At 36.6% G+C, this 14,973-nt stretch overlaps 2 protein-coding genes across 3 annotated transcripts; one reads left to right on the forward strand and one right to left on the reverse strand.

Annotated features, from left to right (window-relative positions):
* Positions 1–1,251: 1,251 nt before the first annotated feature.
* On the forward strand, positions 1,252–5,854 carry LOC130943721 (probable methyltransferase PMT2). 2 transcript variants are annotated; one of them, XR_009071877.1, is made up of 7 exons: positions 1,252–1,537; positions 1,802–2,485; positions 2,705–2,915; positions 3,404–3,692; positions 4,315–4,697; positions 5,092–5,169; positions 5,321–5,450. XR_009071877.1 is itself a non-coding variant. In XM_057871722.1 (7 exons), exons 2-7 carry the CDS (start codon positions 1,838–1,840, stop codon positions 5,550–5,552), a joined length of 1,824 nt encoding a protein of 607 aa, XP_057727705.1. In that variant the 5' UTR covers positions 1,252–1,537; positions 1,802–1,837; the 3' UTR covers positions 5,553–5,854. The 2 variants fall into 2 exon arrangements, 1 of the variants encoding a protein (XP_057727705.1); XM_057871722.1 differs by having other exon boundaries at positions 4,315–4,680; positions 5,321–5,854.
* Positions 5,855–9,114: 3,260 nt separating this feature from the next.
* On the reverse strand, positions 9,115–10,160 carry LOC130943722 (uncharacterized protein At5g39865). Its single transcript, XM_057871724.1, has one exon. The coding sequence runs from the start codon at positions 10,071–10,073 to the stop codon at positions 9,270–9,272; it is 804 nt and encodes a 267-aa protein (XP_057727707.1). The 5' UTR covers positions 10,074–10,160; the 3' UTR covers positions 9,115–9,269.
* Positions 10,161–14,973: the final 4,813 nt, after the last annotated feature.

Below are 14,973 nucleotides of genomic sequence, written 5' to 3' on the forward strand. Positions count from 1 at the left end.
GAGAAACTTAAAGATGAATAAGAAAAAAAGAAGAAAAAAATGGTGATGATGATGAAAAAAGAAGAAGCAGTAGTAGAAGATGAGGATGAGAAAGAGGAAGAATTTTGAATTATGCAGAGCTTATCAGCATACACACATCGAAAATTCTTAAACAATACACTCAAATATCTTCGCGTTACACCTAAATATCTTCGTGTTACACCCAAATTTGCTGCAATTACAGAAAAATATTTCCTCTAATGCTGTATTTTTTTTTTCTTTTTTTTTCTTATTTATTTCTTTCTTTTAGTTAAATGAATGTAAGTTCATCATCTTTCAAGTAATTTTATACCATTATGTGTTTTTTCTTCTTTGTTTGATTTTTTTATTCTTGTTAATAGAGTAAAACAAGAAAAAATTTAAGAAGATAAAATAAGAAAAAAAATGAATAAGAAAAAAAAGAGGATGATGATGATGAAAAAGAAGAAGAAGAAGCAACAGAAGATGAGGAAGATGGAGAACTTATCAACACACATATACCGAAAATTCTTAAACAATACACTCAAATATCTTCGCGTTACACCCAAATATCTTTGTGTTACATCCAAATTTACTGCAAATATAGAAAAATATTTTCTTTAATGCAGAACTTTTACATTACATTCAATTCAAACCATCAACAATGAACAACAATTTTTACAAACAAAAACATTATTCACTTTTAGAATCATAAACTACTAACGAAAATATTGACTAGAATCGAACCACACCTCACCAACTTGATTGGATTCAAAACAATAATCAATTTCGTTCTGGTTTAATTGACAATCTGAACTTGAATTATTCATTATCTTTAACAACGAGATAACTGATGACGGAAGAAAAAGAGAAAAAAAAAGGAGGAGAAGAAATTCCAATAAAAAAAAGAGGAAGAGGAGAAGGAGGATGAGGTGGTGTTAGTGACGACGATAACGAAAGAGAAAAATAACAAAGAAGAAAAAGAAGAATGTGTAGTAACGGCACAAAAAAATGTGCGCACATAAATATAAATAATTTATATAAATTTATATTAAAAAATAACTTATATATAAAAAATAATATTATTCACTTTTCTTTTACTAATTAAATATTGGTCAAATTTTAATAAAACATATACTAAAATTTTAGTAAATATTTTTCTTTCGTGATACTTGCCTTTTAGCATATGATACCAAGATTCTGTTTTTAAAGCATCCACTAATTAACGAAACATTCCGAACAAGGAGTGAGGAAACGAAGCAGAGACCTCGTATTTTTCGAAGGCAATAAACATTTCTGAATTTTGACGGACATAGCGTAAGATAAGCAAGTACACACAAACACAGCCAGCTCAACCCAATCATCCACTCCTCCTCTTTCTGCCATTCCAAACGAAAAGAAGACTACGAACTCCTCTGCTTGTTTCAGATCTTCCCTCACTGTTTTGTTCTTTTCATTCTCTGCACAGAGGGTTGTTCCTTTCCTTTCTCCATCTTCGACCAACTGCCCAATCATCAAGTCTTAAACTTGATTTTGTAAGGTAAGGTCCCACCCACGATTTATTTGTCATAATCATTATTCACTAGTAACCTTGGCTTTATGTAAAATAAATTTGTTGATTATCTCATTATTGTTTTTGTTGCATGATCATTCTCTTTAAATTTTGAAATGAAATAAGCACTTACTGTCTTCTGAATTAACCAACCTTGGTGTTGAAAAATAGCTTTCTCTAAGAGGGCTTCTTAGCAGTTAGAGCATTTCACGTTTGATGCGTGCATTAATGTATTTCAATGGAACAATGTAGCGACTCATGTCGGTTTGGAGATAATAAAGATCCATCATGGTTACAAAAGGGAACCCGGGAGACAACAGAAACAATAAGGGTCCCATGCCTGTTTTCACGGTAGTTGGCTTGTGTGCTTTCTTCTATATATTAGGCGTATGGCAGCGGAGTGGTTTTGGAAAGGGAGACAGCATAGCGGTGGCAATTAACAGAGAAACGGATTGCAGTGTTCTGAGTGATCTTAGCTATGAATCCCATCGCGATGGTGAAGCTGGAGCGCCTGATGCTCCCGAAGGAGGAGTCAAGGAGTTCAAGCCATGTGATGATCAATACATTGATTATACTCCTTGTCATGATCAAAGACGAGCAATGACATTCCCCCGCGAAAATATGATGTATAGAGAAAGGCATTGTCCTCCTCAAGAAGAAAAACTTTATTGTCTCATACCAGCTCCTAGAGGATATGCAACCCCATTTCCATGGCCCAAGAGCCGTGATTATGTTCCCTACGCGAATGCCCCTTACAAGAGCTTGACAGTGGAGAAGGCTGTGCAAAACTGGATACAATATGAAGGAAATGTTTTCAGGTTTCCTGGTGGAGGCACACAGTTTCCCCAAGGAGCTGATGCTTATATTGATGAACTAGCATCTGTTATTCCACTCGACAATGGCATGGTTAGAACTGCTTTAGATACTGGTTGTGGGGTGAGTCGACATTCCTTGTTCTGTTTTATTCTTGCATTTCTCATCTACATCATGTTGGAATGAAGGAATTCTAAGTTTTCACTTAATAATTAATTATAAGCTTTTATCTTGGTTCCTTCTACTTCTAAATGCTTCTTCCATGCAAAATTTTGAGCTCCTATACTATATGTGCAGTAGGTGTTATATCCTAGCTCATTTGATGGTTATTGGTGATGGTAGGTTGCTAGTTGGGGGGCATACCTGTTTAAGAAAAATGTTGTTACAATGTCAATTGCACCAAGGGACTCTCATGAAGCACAAGTGCAATTTGCTTTAGAAAGAGGTGTTCCGGCTATCATTGGCGTTCTTGGAACCATCATGTTGCCTTTCCCTTCTGGATCATTTGACATGGCACATTGTTCTCGCTGTTTGATTCCATGGGGTGGAAATGGTAAGATAACTACCATGTCTCTGACACGGGACAATAAACATTTCTTTTGGTTCACCTAATAAATCTCATGCTATCACTTAAGGAAATGATTCCACAGGCGATCAGGGCTTCTATAGATGAAAGATATATTTTTTTTAATGAGACATTCATGCATAACATGTTTCAAAACTCTACATTTCATGACTACTTTCGTTTTTGCTGAGACATATGTTTAATTTGAAATTAACAATTTAAAGGTTAGCTTGTAGGATACGTTATTTGATCACATTGACCTCAACCTAAGATAACTTCAAGTACGAAAACTATGTCCTATTTATTTATTTATGATAAGATGATGATCTTCAAATCATTGTTATCCTTAATAGATTATTGTATCTTTCTTCTTTGAATTCATTGTTTTTTTTTTTCATGTTTTCTTATTTATTGTTCAATGGTTCATTAAAAGAAGCAAAGTTCATAAAATTATTTGAATTCAAAAAAATTGTTAGATGGTATATATATGAAGGAGGTTGATCGAGTTCTCAGACCTGGTGGTTACTGGATCCTTTCTGGCCCTCCAATCAGCTGGAGGAATAGCTACCGAGCATGGCAGCGTCCTGAAGATGAGCTTGAGGAGGAGCAAAAGCAGATTGAGGATATTGCTAAACTTCTTTGTTGGGAAAAGAGACATGAGAAGGGTGAAATCGCTATATGGAGAAAAAGATTAAATACTGATGAATGCACTGAACAAGAAGCTCAATCTTCAACATGTGATGCTACAAATGCCAGTGATGTCTGGTATTTTTCTGTCTCATTTCATTTCATCAATCTTTTTTCCCTTCTCTTTCTCTTCCATGGATTACTTATTTCCAATTTGATGATTTATGTTCAGACAATTAGATACACCATTTTTTGTGTTTACTCAGAAGGAAAATATGTATTACAATACAAATAAGAGGACTACTATGTTGACTATGGTTACCATGCCTATTGCCTAAGATACTAGAGGACCATCTTCTTATCACCTATGGCAACACCTCAAGAAATCGCTTATAACCAACACCTCTTGTCCATACGTTATGAATATTTACAATTTGATTCCCCGGCTGCATTTTCTATTCTAAGTTATTAATCCCAAGCTTATTTCCTAAGGCTTGTGTTTCGAAGAATACAAGGAGTTTGGATTTATGTTTCTTTTTTATGTTGAACAAGTTTTTGAAATGTATTTTATATTTATTTGCAAGAACTATTTCCTGGCTGGTAAATGGCATCTTTCAAGATAATTAAGTAGTTGAGAAGCAATGCAAGGCCTTTCAAGAGATTTTATATGTGTAGATCTCTAGCATAGTGTTAGTCCCCTAACTTGAACGAGGTAGGACTATGGTTGTAATCTTAATCTGAAAGCTCTGACACTGTGTAGGTACAAAAAGATGGAAAATTGTATAACTCCTACTAAAACTAATGGTTCGTGGAAGCCATTCCCAGAGAGACTCAATGCTATTCCTTCCAGAATAACAAGTGGATCTGTTCCTGGTCTATCTGTAGAGATATTTGTGGATGATAATCGATCATGGAAGAAGCATGTAAACGCTTATAAGCGGGTCAACAAAATCATTGACTCGGGAAGGTATCGCAACATAATGGACATGAATGCTGGTCTGGGGAGTTTTGCTGCTGCCATGGACTCTCCGAAATTATGGGTTATGAATGTTGTGCCTACAATCGCAGAGAAAGCTAACCTTGGTGTTATATTTGAGCGTGGATTGATTGGCATTTATCACGATTGGTAACTTATTTGTTGAGGTGTCCTTTTCTTTTTTTTTTTCCCACTTTCTAGTTAAATTAGCGAAGTAACTATTTTTCAACTAATAACAACTTTTTTTTTTTTGGAGTATCCATTTACTCTAAATCATAAATCTAAAATTTTAAACCGTAAACACTGAATTCTAGCTCTAAACTCTTCAAAAAGTGAGAATTAATATTAACTAATCAGAAGTTATCTTATTTCCTATACTTATTTTTTACTTTCTGTCCCTGCAAATTCTATTTATTGTAGTGGTTTTATACTATAGATAGTCTATGTTGAGTCTTGCTAGCTTATCACTAGTTATGCTTTTTATACCGTGTGAATTGGAAACGGAGGGGATGATAAAAAAAAAACCTTGTTCAGTTTGATAATTTTTCTATTTTCTACCAGGTGCGAAGCCTTCTCCACATATCCCAGGACCTATGACCTAATCCATGCAAATGCTGTTTTCAGCTTATACAAGAATGAGTAAATTGTTTTTCATTGCAATTTACACACACATACACGCACACACATATATGCAAATAGCACTTAGCAGCCAAAGTAGTTCATACAATGAATACAGGTGGAGACATGTGAGTCAAGTTCTGGTTTTGCCTGACTCAAACCATGAATACAGGTGCGGCGCAGAAGACATTTTATTGGAGATGGATCGTATATTACGGCCTGAAGGAGCTGTAATAATTCGAGATGATGTTGGCGTGCTAATGCGGGTGAAGAGAATTGTGAGAGGAATGAGGTGGAAAACGAGAATGGTGGATAATGAGGATGGTCCATTGGTTTCAGAGAAGGTTTTGTTTGCAGTCAAGCAGTATTGGGTTGCAGGTGACAACAGTACAAGCTCACTGTGATTAACGTAAGCATTAAGCAGAGTTATTGGAATGGAACAATCGTTTCCAAACACACTTCTAATTGCATGTACTTTGGAGTTTGTCTAGCTGGGTGAGAGCTTGGAGACATGAAATTGCCGGGTGCCGAAGATATTAGTGGCCGTATGTTTAATTTTGTTAAATTGCAGAGTGAATAAGTGAGCAAAAACATAATAATTAGTGAATGCGTTGAGTGTAATTAGCGAGAGAAAACCGTTAGTTAGGTTTTTTGTTTGTTTGTAATTTGGTTTTGTTTGTATGAATGTAATTTTTACCATCATAAAAAGGGTTAACTACCAATTAAATGTTATCAACAAAACGGCTCATAAATAATTCGAAAATGGAATAAAAATAATCAATAATTATTATATGTTGTAAGTGACAAAAAAAATGTATTTAGTAAACGGTTCATCCAATTAATCTGAATTTTTGTGACAATATTTGAATAAATATTTAAGCGTAAGAAAAAGAATTCGAAGTAAAATTTGATCTTTTAATTTTTTATTTTTAAAAAATATGTGATAATTTATAATATTTTTTTAAAAAAAATTGTTGTGTTTTTAAATTTTTCAAAAATTTATTTATCGTTAGTATTTTTTGTGATTTTTTTTGTCAGTAATATAAATTTCCAGATTTAATAGTTTACTCGTAAAAAAAAAGTTGCAATTTTCTCATTTAGTCCTATTATTGCCATTATTATCTTAAATTATAGTCTTCAAATCTACTTTTTTTGGTTCTTTCCTTGACAAGATTGTATTGTAAATTACATGAATTAGAGTCCCTGCCCAAGGTAGCAGCTATGGAGTGTGGATCTTCTTAGTTTCGAATTTCGATCCCTTTCCCAGTGAGCACCATGTTCACTCCAAGCCACCATTGATGGATCCTGTGATTTAGGCTATCTCATGCAAGGAGAGCGTGAACGGTTTCAATTTGTGAGTGTCTCTAATGAGTAATGACTAATGCCATTAGCGTAACTGCGTAAGTGTAATATTTGTTAGAAACTTTGAATGGTTTAAAAATACAACTGTAGTCGATAAATTATCTACGTTGTATGATTATTGTTATTCAATTTTTCTTATCTGTTGTCTTATTATTTTTTATTAATTTCTTTAACTTTGTTTATCCAATATTCCAATTTAAACTTTAGACCTTGTATTTATTTTTTCTTTTTTTATCCTTTGATTTTGAAGGGTTGTACTTTTTTAAATTATAGATAAATAACAAGTTATATTTGTTATGTATTAAGTCACCTAAACTCAACTCTCCTGACTAGTTACTAAAATGTGATATTAAATAGTCACCAAAAAAAATGTGATATTAAAAAAGTATTTTTGAGGAATTATTAAGAAGAGATTGTGATGAGATAGCTTTTATGATAAATATAGTATATTTATCTTAAATAGATAATTAAAATAAATATTTATAAATTTCTCTTTATCACATGGTTGATGGTTTTCAAGGGGCGTAGAGAAATATGTTTTGAGTTTGGTGTTTTTAAGAAAAATACAAATCGATTCTTAATTTTTTAGTCCGTAGATGTATAAGTTTTTGAGAATTTAAAATATATTTAAATTTTGGAGTCTAATTTGTCTCATTTTAAAAATTCTTCCACGTGTGCATCTGTATCGACTAGGTTAGTACAATGAAAATTGCATTTAATTTTTGTAAACATGAGAAATTGATATGTTTATATTTTAAAACTATAAAAAATTTAAATATATTTTTAAATTTTAAAAAACTTAAATATTCATAGATCAAAAAGTCAAGAATTTGTATATTTTTATTTTATTTTAAAAAGCAATTTTCATATTATGTGATCATGTTACATTTAGTTGATTTACTATTATCATTAATGAACAAGATATAAGATCCAATTGTTAGGTTTAAGGATGATTGTCAATAAAGTGATTTTGCAATAATAGTATATTCATAACCCTTTAGTTTTAATTTTTAAGTCTTGATTGTTACGAGTCTCTCTTATGTATAATATTTATTTTGAAAAGAAATTTTTTCATCATCTTAATGTATATGATTGTTGTTCTTAAATATATTTTTTTCCTAAACCTAAGGATTTTTTTTTATCTTTCTCTTTTATCTATTTTATCTCTTTTATATGTCATTAACAATAATTAATTATAAATTTAACAAAAAAAATATACATCATATATTTTCTAATTACAATTAAAATAAAATTAATAATCAAAATGTGTCACGTAATACTCTCTCATTTCTACTAAATTATATTCGTGTAACTATATCAGGTTCAATAAGTATAGATAATGCAACAACAAAGATTAGGTTGTTGGGCATAATCCTTTTACTGAAATCATTCAATCCTTTTCAATTTATTGGATTCGCTTGAAAATAGAGTCAATTGCTCATCTCGAGAGCAGCAGCAACATCATTTCAAGATTTTTCTTTCTTCTGTTAGACATGATTCATTATTTTTAAAATCGTTTTCATTGCTTCAGAGATTCACTAAATTAATTGAAACACTTGACAATTTATGCTCAAATATTCGATGTCCGACAATGGTATAGGCTTGGCCAAAATTTTCAGGAAACTTTCTTTCACCTTCTGGCCAAAATTTTCAGGAAACTTTCTTTAACCTTTTGTGGAGACGAACAACTGGCTAATAACTTAAGAAAAGCAATAGTCTTTTTGAATCAGAACTACTATTTCAGACGTCACACTTGAGAATGCAGAGTTCAGACTGGAGAGACTCCACCACATACTAAAGAAACACTAGGGTTACACCCAAATCCATTGAATTTTTAAAAGCAAAGTTCATTTCAATTGAAAAGATGGAAAGGGTGGTGACACGATCGCATATTGGAAAGATCAGCCCATCCATGCTTAAACGTGTTCTGTCTTAGTAACAAGAAACCAAAAAGAGAAACCTCAATCCATGTATGCAATACAAGAAACATATTTCAGTCATCACCATGTCAAACACGAGTAGGCTTCCAGACAAATCGAATTGGTCATCGCTATAAGTTTGCATTCTTGCTGGATTTTTTACCCATCAATTCATTCTAGATCAATAACTTAAGGGACTGCAAGGTTTATTACTTCATGAAACTGCAATCCAAGTCAAGTAGTCGGTGAATTGCAACCCACTAGTCATATTGTCATAGCTTTTATTTCAATAAATATAGAGAACTAATTCTTAATTAGCCAGCCATTTTTTTTGTTGTTGTTATCTTTTAACTCTCATATTTTGGAAGGTTTAGGTTTTAGAAATTAGGACTTAAGGTTTAGGATTGAATAAGATTTAGGATTCAGAAGTTAAGATAAAAAAAAAGTAATTTGAAAAAAGTTGGCTCCTTAAACTCTTTCATTTTATCTCCTGGACAAAGTTTTCCCCAAAGAAGGGACTCTTAATACTATTCAATGTAAAGAATGATTTTTGTAGCCGGGGCAGAGGCATGCTCAATAATCAGTCAACAGTACTACAGTAGTCTAAGTTTGGACAGATCAATTATATAAACCTTCAAAACTGAAAGATATTATAGTGAGAGAACAGGAAATCAAGGAAGGAAAATGATCTGTTTAGAGCTTGATATGATTTGAAGAATGGTGAACTGAGCCACATCACCGTTACAAGTATTAGAAACAAGCATGGGAATCGGAAATGACAATAATATGAACAAAAAGCAGATGATCGATTTGTCTATAAAATAGTAGCAGTGGAAGAAGTCAGCTACAAATTGGGCATACCACTAAGCCATTCTCATTGCAATGAGCACACTTGATGACAACTGTCCTCCCCTTGTGGCCTTCTTCCTTGAGGAGCACCGCTGTCTTGCAGCTGCCGTTGCACCGGAAACAGGGCAAGAACCTCATGTCCCCACAGCCGTCACACACAGCACCCATCTTCTTCCTCGGAAGGCCTTCCAGCAGCTCCCCCAGCAGCCCCTCCTCCACCGCCCTCAGCATCTCCTCGGCGCCACCCACATAGAAGCCCTTAACGAACACCCTGGGAGGCACCGTTTCCTCCCTCTCCTTCCCCTTCAGAAGGTCCCTCAGCTCCTGCTTGAAGCCGCTGTCCATGGACACGTCACGCTCGCAGAAGGACACCCCGAAGGCCTCGAAAGCCGTCCTAACAGCGCAGCAGGCCTCGAAGGTGCTCCTCACTCCCCTCAAGGTGGTGGTGTAGATCACCACTCTGTTCTCGCCGCTGGGAGGGCATATCCTCTCGAAGGGGTCCAGGTTCTCTTTCTGAGAGGAGGGTTTGGGTTTGGGTTTTGGGGGAGGGAGTGGGAGTGGAGAGAAGCGGAAGCTGTCGGCGTCGAGGCCTTCCATCAGCTCCCAGGAGTTGATGACCTCTGGAGGTTCGGACAGGGTGGAAGGGGTGGTGGTGGAGGAGGGTGGGTCAAGAGTGAGGAGGCCATAGGTGGTGGATGTGAGGGACACGATGTGGTGGCCAACGCCGAGTGCGGAGGTACCCAGCTGGGCGAAGTCGTCTTCATGGTTGAGGAGGTTTGAAGATACGCATCCCATTTCACTTTTTCAAACTTTGAATGACGGATTTTGGAGGGAGAACAAAACTGAGCTCACTTCGGGACTTGGGACTTGGGACTTGGGACAGGGACTACTCTCCTCTCACAAGTTTATTCTTTAATTTCCTTTTTCTCGAAAAAAAATTTTGTATGCTCTTTCTTCTTTTTCTCTTTTAACATTAATATCATATTATCATTGGAAAAGTACAGGGAGCTAATGGTTGAAGCGTACAACATGTTAATAAAAGATTAGGAAGTATTAGAGATATAACCATTAGTGTTACATTGTCCTATCAAGTTATATTTTTTAAATAAATGAATTCATGACATAGTATTAGAGTTCTAGATTCGAAAGGTCAAGGTTCGATTTTTACTACCCATTATCATTTGGTTCTTTTTCCTTGTGGGATTCAATTTTGAAACGGTTGCCTGTTGGTGGCCCCGTGGAATTCAAGCGCAGTATAAGAAATTAATGGCATTACTGTACTGAATTGGAAACTCCGCTTTCGTGGACGCTTTTGCCAAATGCCAACTCAAAAGAGTGGTTCTCTCTCTTCGTGACCGTCTTTAGTTTCTCCATCTCCGCTTCTTTACTCATTTCATTTCACATACTTTTATTGTTTTGGAAAAAACAAAAATAGTTGTATACGATTATGTAGGATTAAAGATTTTTTAGTCTAAAATTTAAATAATAATTTTATCAGATTTTTTTTCATTAGATATATTCATTATGAATTAAATTTCAATATATTAAAAATATAAAATATTTTATTTAATTATTTGATTATATCTATTTTTTTAAATAATTATTTACACAATTGATATAAAAAATAATTATTTTTACTAATATAATGTTATATAATTGAATATTAAATATACATATAAAGTTACTTTATACTAACATGTATTAAAATTAAATTCTTTTATTATTTTAACAATTGTTATTGTATTCCACCTTACAAAATCAGAACTAATATCCTATACCTTGGCCATGTCAGCCACAGAGAGAAGCAAGCAATCAACGGATAAACATGATAACAATCACTACTCAAGAATCTCGACTAAAACCGAGATCCACTCCAACAGATCGCAAAACGAAATTAAATCTAAATCTATAAAATAGCAGCCCCTGAATCAAATGACCACGGTGATAACAAATTATACACATACAAGCTTCTCGTTCTTATATTGAAATATTCTCTACTAACTTGAGTGTCGGACTCCTTTTTGTAGGTATTCCGCCCGGTTCGTGTTCAAGTAAGGAGTCTCCTGTTGCAGGACGAGCCATCTCCTCCAGCAACACTCGGAATCCGACCTATAGCGCGGAGACGTGTATCCTTGTCAGAACATTTGACGCCCACCGTGGGGCCCCACCGCCTCACTTTGTTTTTCATTTTTCTTTCGAGCTTAGAACACTGCATTGGCCCTGTATCTTCTCTTTTCATGGATCATGACGGACCGGTCAGTAACGCCTTCAACCAATCCAACCAATCCCGACCTATTAGCTGCGAATGCCGCCTTGCTTGCGGAAAACCAGCGAATGGCCAAGCTGTTGGAGGCCATGCAGAACAACGACGAACAGAAAACCAACAAGAAAGTAAATACTGACCAACATGAGGAGCATCAGTCGGAATCAAACGCAAAGACGGGGAAACCAACCCCAAAGCAACAAGACGACGAACAAACCCCTTTTCAGAAGAAATAACGAGCTTTAAAATACCCAAAGGCTTTACACTCCCAATGACTCTAACGCCGTACAAGGGGATCAGAGATCCTAAAATCCATGTTACAAAATTTGAGTCAATGATGTTTCTCAATAGTGATCGGACCCATCTTGTGCCGATCTTTTCCTACCTTTTTAGATGGAGCTACTTTATTATGGTTTTCTAACTTGCTTGCAGGATCAATAACAAGCTTTGACGAGTTTGCCAAATTGTTCATAAACCACTTCGCAGCATCTAAAATCTACGTACGAGACTCGGATTACCTCAGCACGATCAAACAAGGACAACACGAAAGCTTAAAAGAGTACATGATGCGATTCACTGAAGCTGCTATGTAAATCCCCGACCTTAACCCTGAAGTACAGCTGCACGCCATCAAAAGCGGTCTCCGCCCCGAAAAATTTCAGGAGGCAATTACAGTGGCAAGACTGAAGACCCTGGAAGAATTTCGAGAAAAAGCACAGGGCCAGATTGAAATCGAAGAGCTAAGGGAGGCCCGAATAGGTGAAAAGCCGACCAAAAAAGATGAAGAAAGGCCCCACCGGCCCACAAGCAGAGACCTCAAAAAGCCATTCAAACTAGCACCGAAGTTTGATTCATACACAAAATTTAACACAAAAAGGGAGGATATAATCAAGGAGATTCTACACAACAAACTGATTAAGCCACCAGTCAGAGCAGGGTCGTATCAAGATCAGAAATACGCGGACAAGAGTAAATATTGTGCGTTCCACCAAAAGTTCGGGCATACAACAGACGAGTGTGTGGTGGCAAAAGATCTGCTGGAAAGGCTAGCGAGACAAGGGCTTCTAGACAAGTATATCTCGTTGAGAAAACAACGAGAAACAAAAAGAGAAAGCAGACGACAACAGGTTGAAGTACCCCCGTCCAAGGGGATAATTAACTACATTTCAGGTGGCTTTGCTGGTGGTGGAACAACTACTTCGGCAAGAAAAAGAAGTTACAGAGCAATGATGACAATGGAAGGCTCACGACCAGAACGACAGCCATCAATTCCGACCTCCCACATCGGCTTCAGCACAGTTGACTTTAAAACAACTTGTCCGAATTTAGATGATCCAGTTGTCATCTCAATTCACATGGGAGAACTGACAGTAAAAAAGGTCCTGCTGGACCCAGGAAGTAGTGCCGACGTGTTATTCTACTTAACTTTCAAAAAGATGCACTTCAGCGACAACGCACTACAACCCTCGCCCGGAGAATTGGTAGGGTTCTCCGGGGAAAAGGTATCGGTATCAGGGTACATTTGGCTGAGAACAACAATTGGAAAGCCTCCAAATAGCAAAACACTAGACATCCAATTTCTAGTGGTTGATTGTCATAGCCCTTATAATATCATCCTAGGGCGTCCATCATTAAACACCTTTGGAGCTATTGTTTTGACTGTTCATCTTTGTGTGAAATTTCCTTTGTAGGATAACCTAGTAGGGACAGTATACGCAGACCATAAGGAGGCGAGACAGTGCTACAACGCAAGCCTCAAAACAACAAAGAAAGAGGAAACACCTCGGGTACACACAGTATACAACTCGGAGAACATACCAACACTGGCCGAACTAGACCCTCGAAGTGACAACAATCGTCCCACACCAACAGACGACCTAGAAAAGGTACAATTAGGCCAAGATGAGCAATTTACTAACATATGATCCGCATTCATTGCAGGACAAAAGGACGACCTCATCATGCTCCTAAAGACAAATGCCGACCTTTTTGCATGGACACCGACAGATATGCCTGGCATCGATCTTAACTTTATCTGCCACAAGTTGGCAGTCAACCCCAATTCCCGACCTATACGACAAAAGAAGAGAAACCTGGGAGACGAAAGGAGAAAGGCAGCCGAATCAGAGATCAAAAAGCTCCTGGATGCAGGGTTTATCCGAGAACTACGATTTTCAACATGGCTAGCAAATGTCGTCATGGTACGAAAATGCTCGGGAAGGTGGCGCATGTGCGTAGACTTTACCGACTTGAATAAAGCATGCCCTAAGGATTGCTATCCGCTCCCCAACATAGACAGACTAGTAGACGACACCTCAGGCTTCCCAGTACTCAGCTTTATGGATGCCTATTCAGTTTACAATCAAATTCTCATGCACCCGGGAGACGAGGAAAAAATGGCATTTGTCACCGATCAAGGAAACTACTATTACAAGGTCATGCCCTTTGGGCTAAAAAATGCAGGAGCAACGTACCAACGGCTAATGGACAAAGTCTTCAAGGAACAGATCGGAAAAAACATTGAAATATACGTAGACGACATGGTGGTAAAATCAGCCTCAGAAGAACAGCACAAAAATGATCTGAACGAGATATTCTCACAGCTCAGAAAGCATAATATGAGATTGAATCCAGAAAAATGCGCATTCGGAGTACAAGGAGAAAAATTCCTCGGCTTCTTACTAACTAACAGAGGGATAGAGGCGAATCCCAAAAAATGCCTTGCAGTAATCAACATGCAATCTCCTCGGAATAAGAAGGAGGTGCAACAACTCATAGGTCGGTCAGCAGCTCTCTCTCGCTTCTTGCCGGCAGCAGCAGAAAAATCATATCACTTCTTCAATACCTTAAAGAAGTTGGATCAATTCAACTGGACGGAGAAATGTGATGAAGCTTTCAAAAAATTCAAAAATACCTTAGGATCACCACCTATATTGAAAAAACAAGAACGAGGTAAGCCACTACACCTATTCCTTTCAATTTCAGCTAATGCAATCAGTTCAGTACTTGTAACAGATAACGACAAAGAACAACACCCGGTGTACTTTATAAGTAAAGTCCTACAGGGTGCTGAGACGAGATACCCAACGATAGAAAAATTAGCATTTGGGTTAATCATCACAGCTCAGAGGTTGCGGCATTATTTCTAAGGATACCGAATTATAGTTCGGACCAATCAACCGCTACGCCAAATCTTAGCAAAACCCGACCTGGCGGGAAGACTTACGAAATGGTCGATTGAACTGAGGCTCTCAGAATTCGACATTTCTTATCAATCCAGAGGATTCCCTAAGGCCCAAGCACTTGCCGATTTCATTTCAGAGTTCACAAATGCAGTAGAACTAGAATCATGGGAATTATACGTAGACGGAGCATCCAATGACAACGGATGCGGAGCAGGTATACTACTAAGAGACAAAAAGGGTGTATATG

This window comes from Arachis stenosperma, chromosome 8 (genome assembly GCF_014773155.1).
Source record: "Arachis stenosperma cultivar V10309 chromosome 8, arast.V10309.gnm1.PFL2, whole genome shotgun sequence".
NCBI classification, from domain to species: domain Eukaryota; kingdom Viridiplantae; phylum Streptophyta; class Magnoliopsida; order Fabales; family Fabaceae; genus Arachis; species Arachis stenosperma.

What these genes read in the sequence shown, in the direction of transcription:
- LOC130943721 (XM_057871722.1), top strand. Translation starts at nt 1,838, where the DNA reads ATGGTTACAAAAGGGAACCCGGGAGACAACAGAAACAATAAGGGTCCC. An exon ending in ATTGGCATTTATCACGATTG is followed by an intron (nt 4,681 to 5,091) that starts GTAACTTATTTG and finishes ATTTTCTACCAG; the next exon opens with GTGCGAAGCCTTCTCCACAT. An exon ending in TTCAGCTTATACAAGAATGA is followed by an intron (nt 5,170 to 5,320) that starts GTAAATTGTTTT and finishes CCATGAATACAG; the next exon opens with GTGCGGCGCAGAAGACATTT.
- LOC130943722 (XM_057871724.1), bottom strand. Translation starts at nt 10,073, where the DNA reads ATGGGATGCGTATCTTCAAACCTCCTCAACCATGAAGACGACTTCGCC.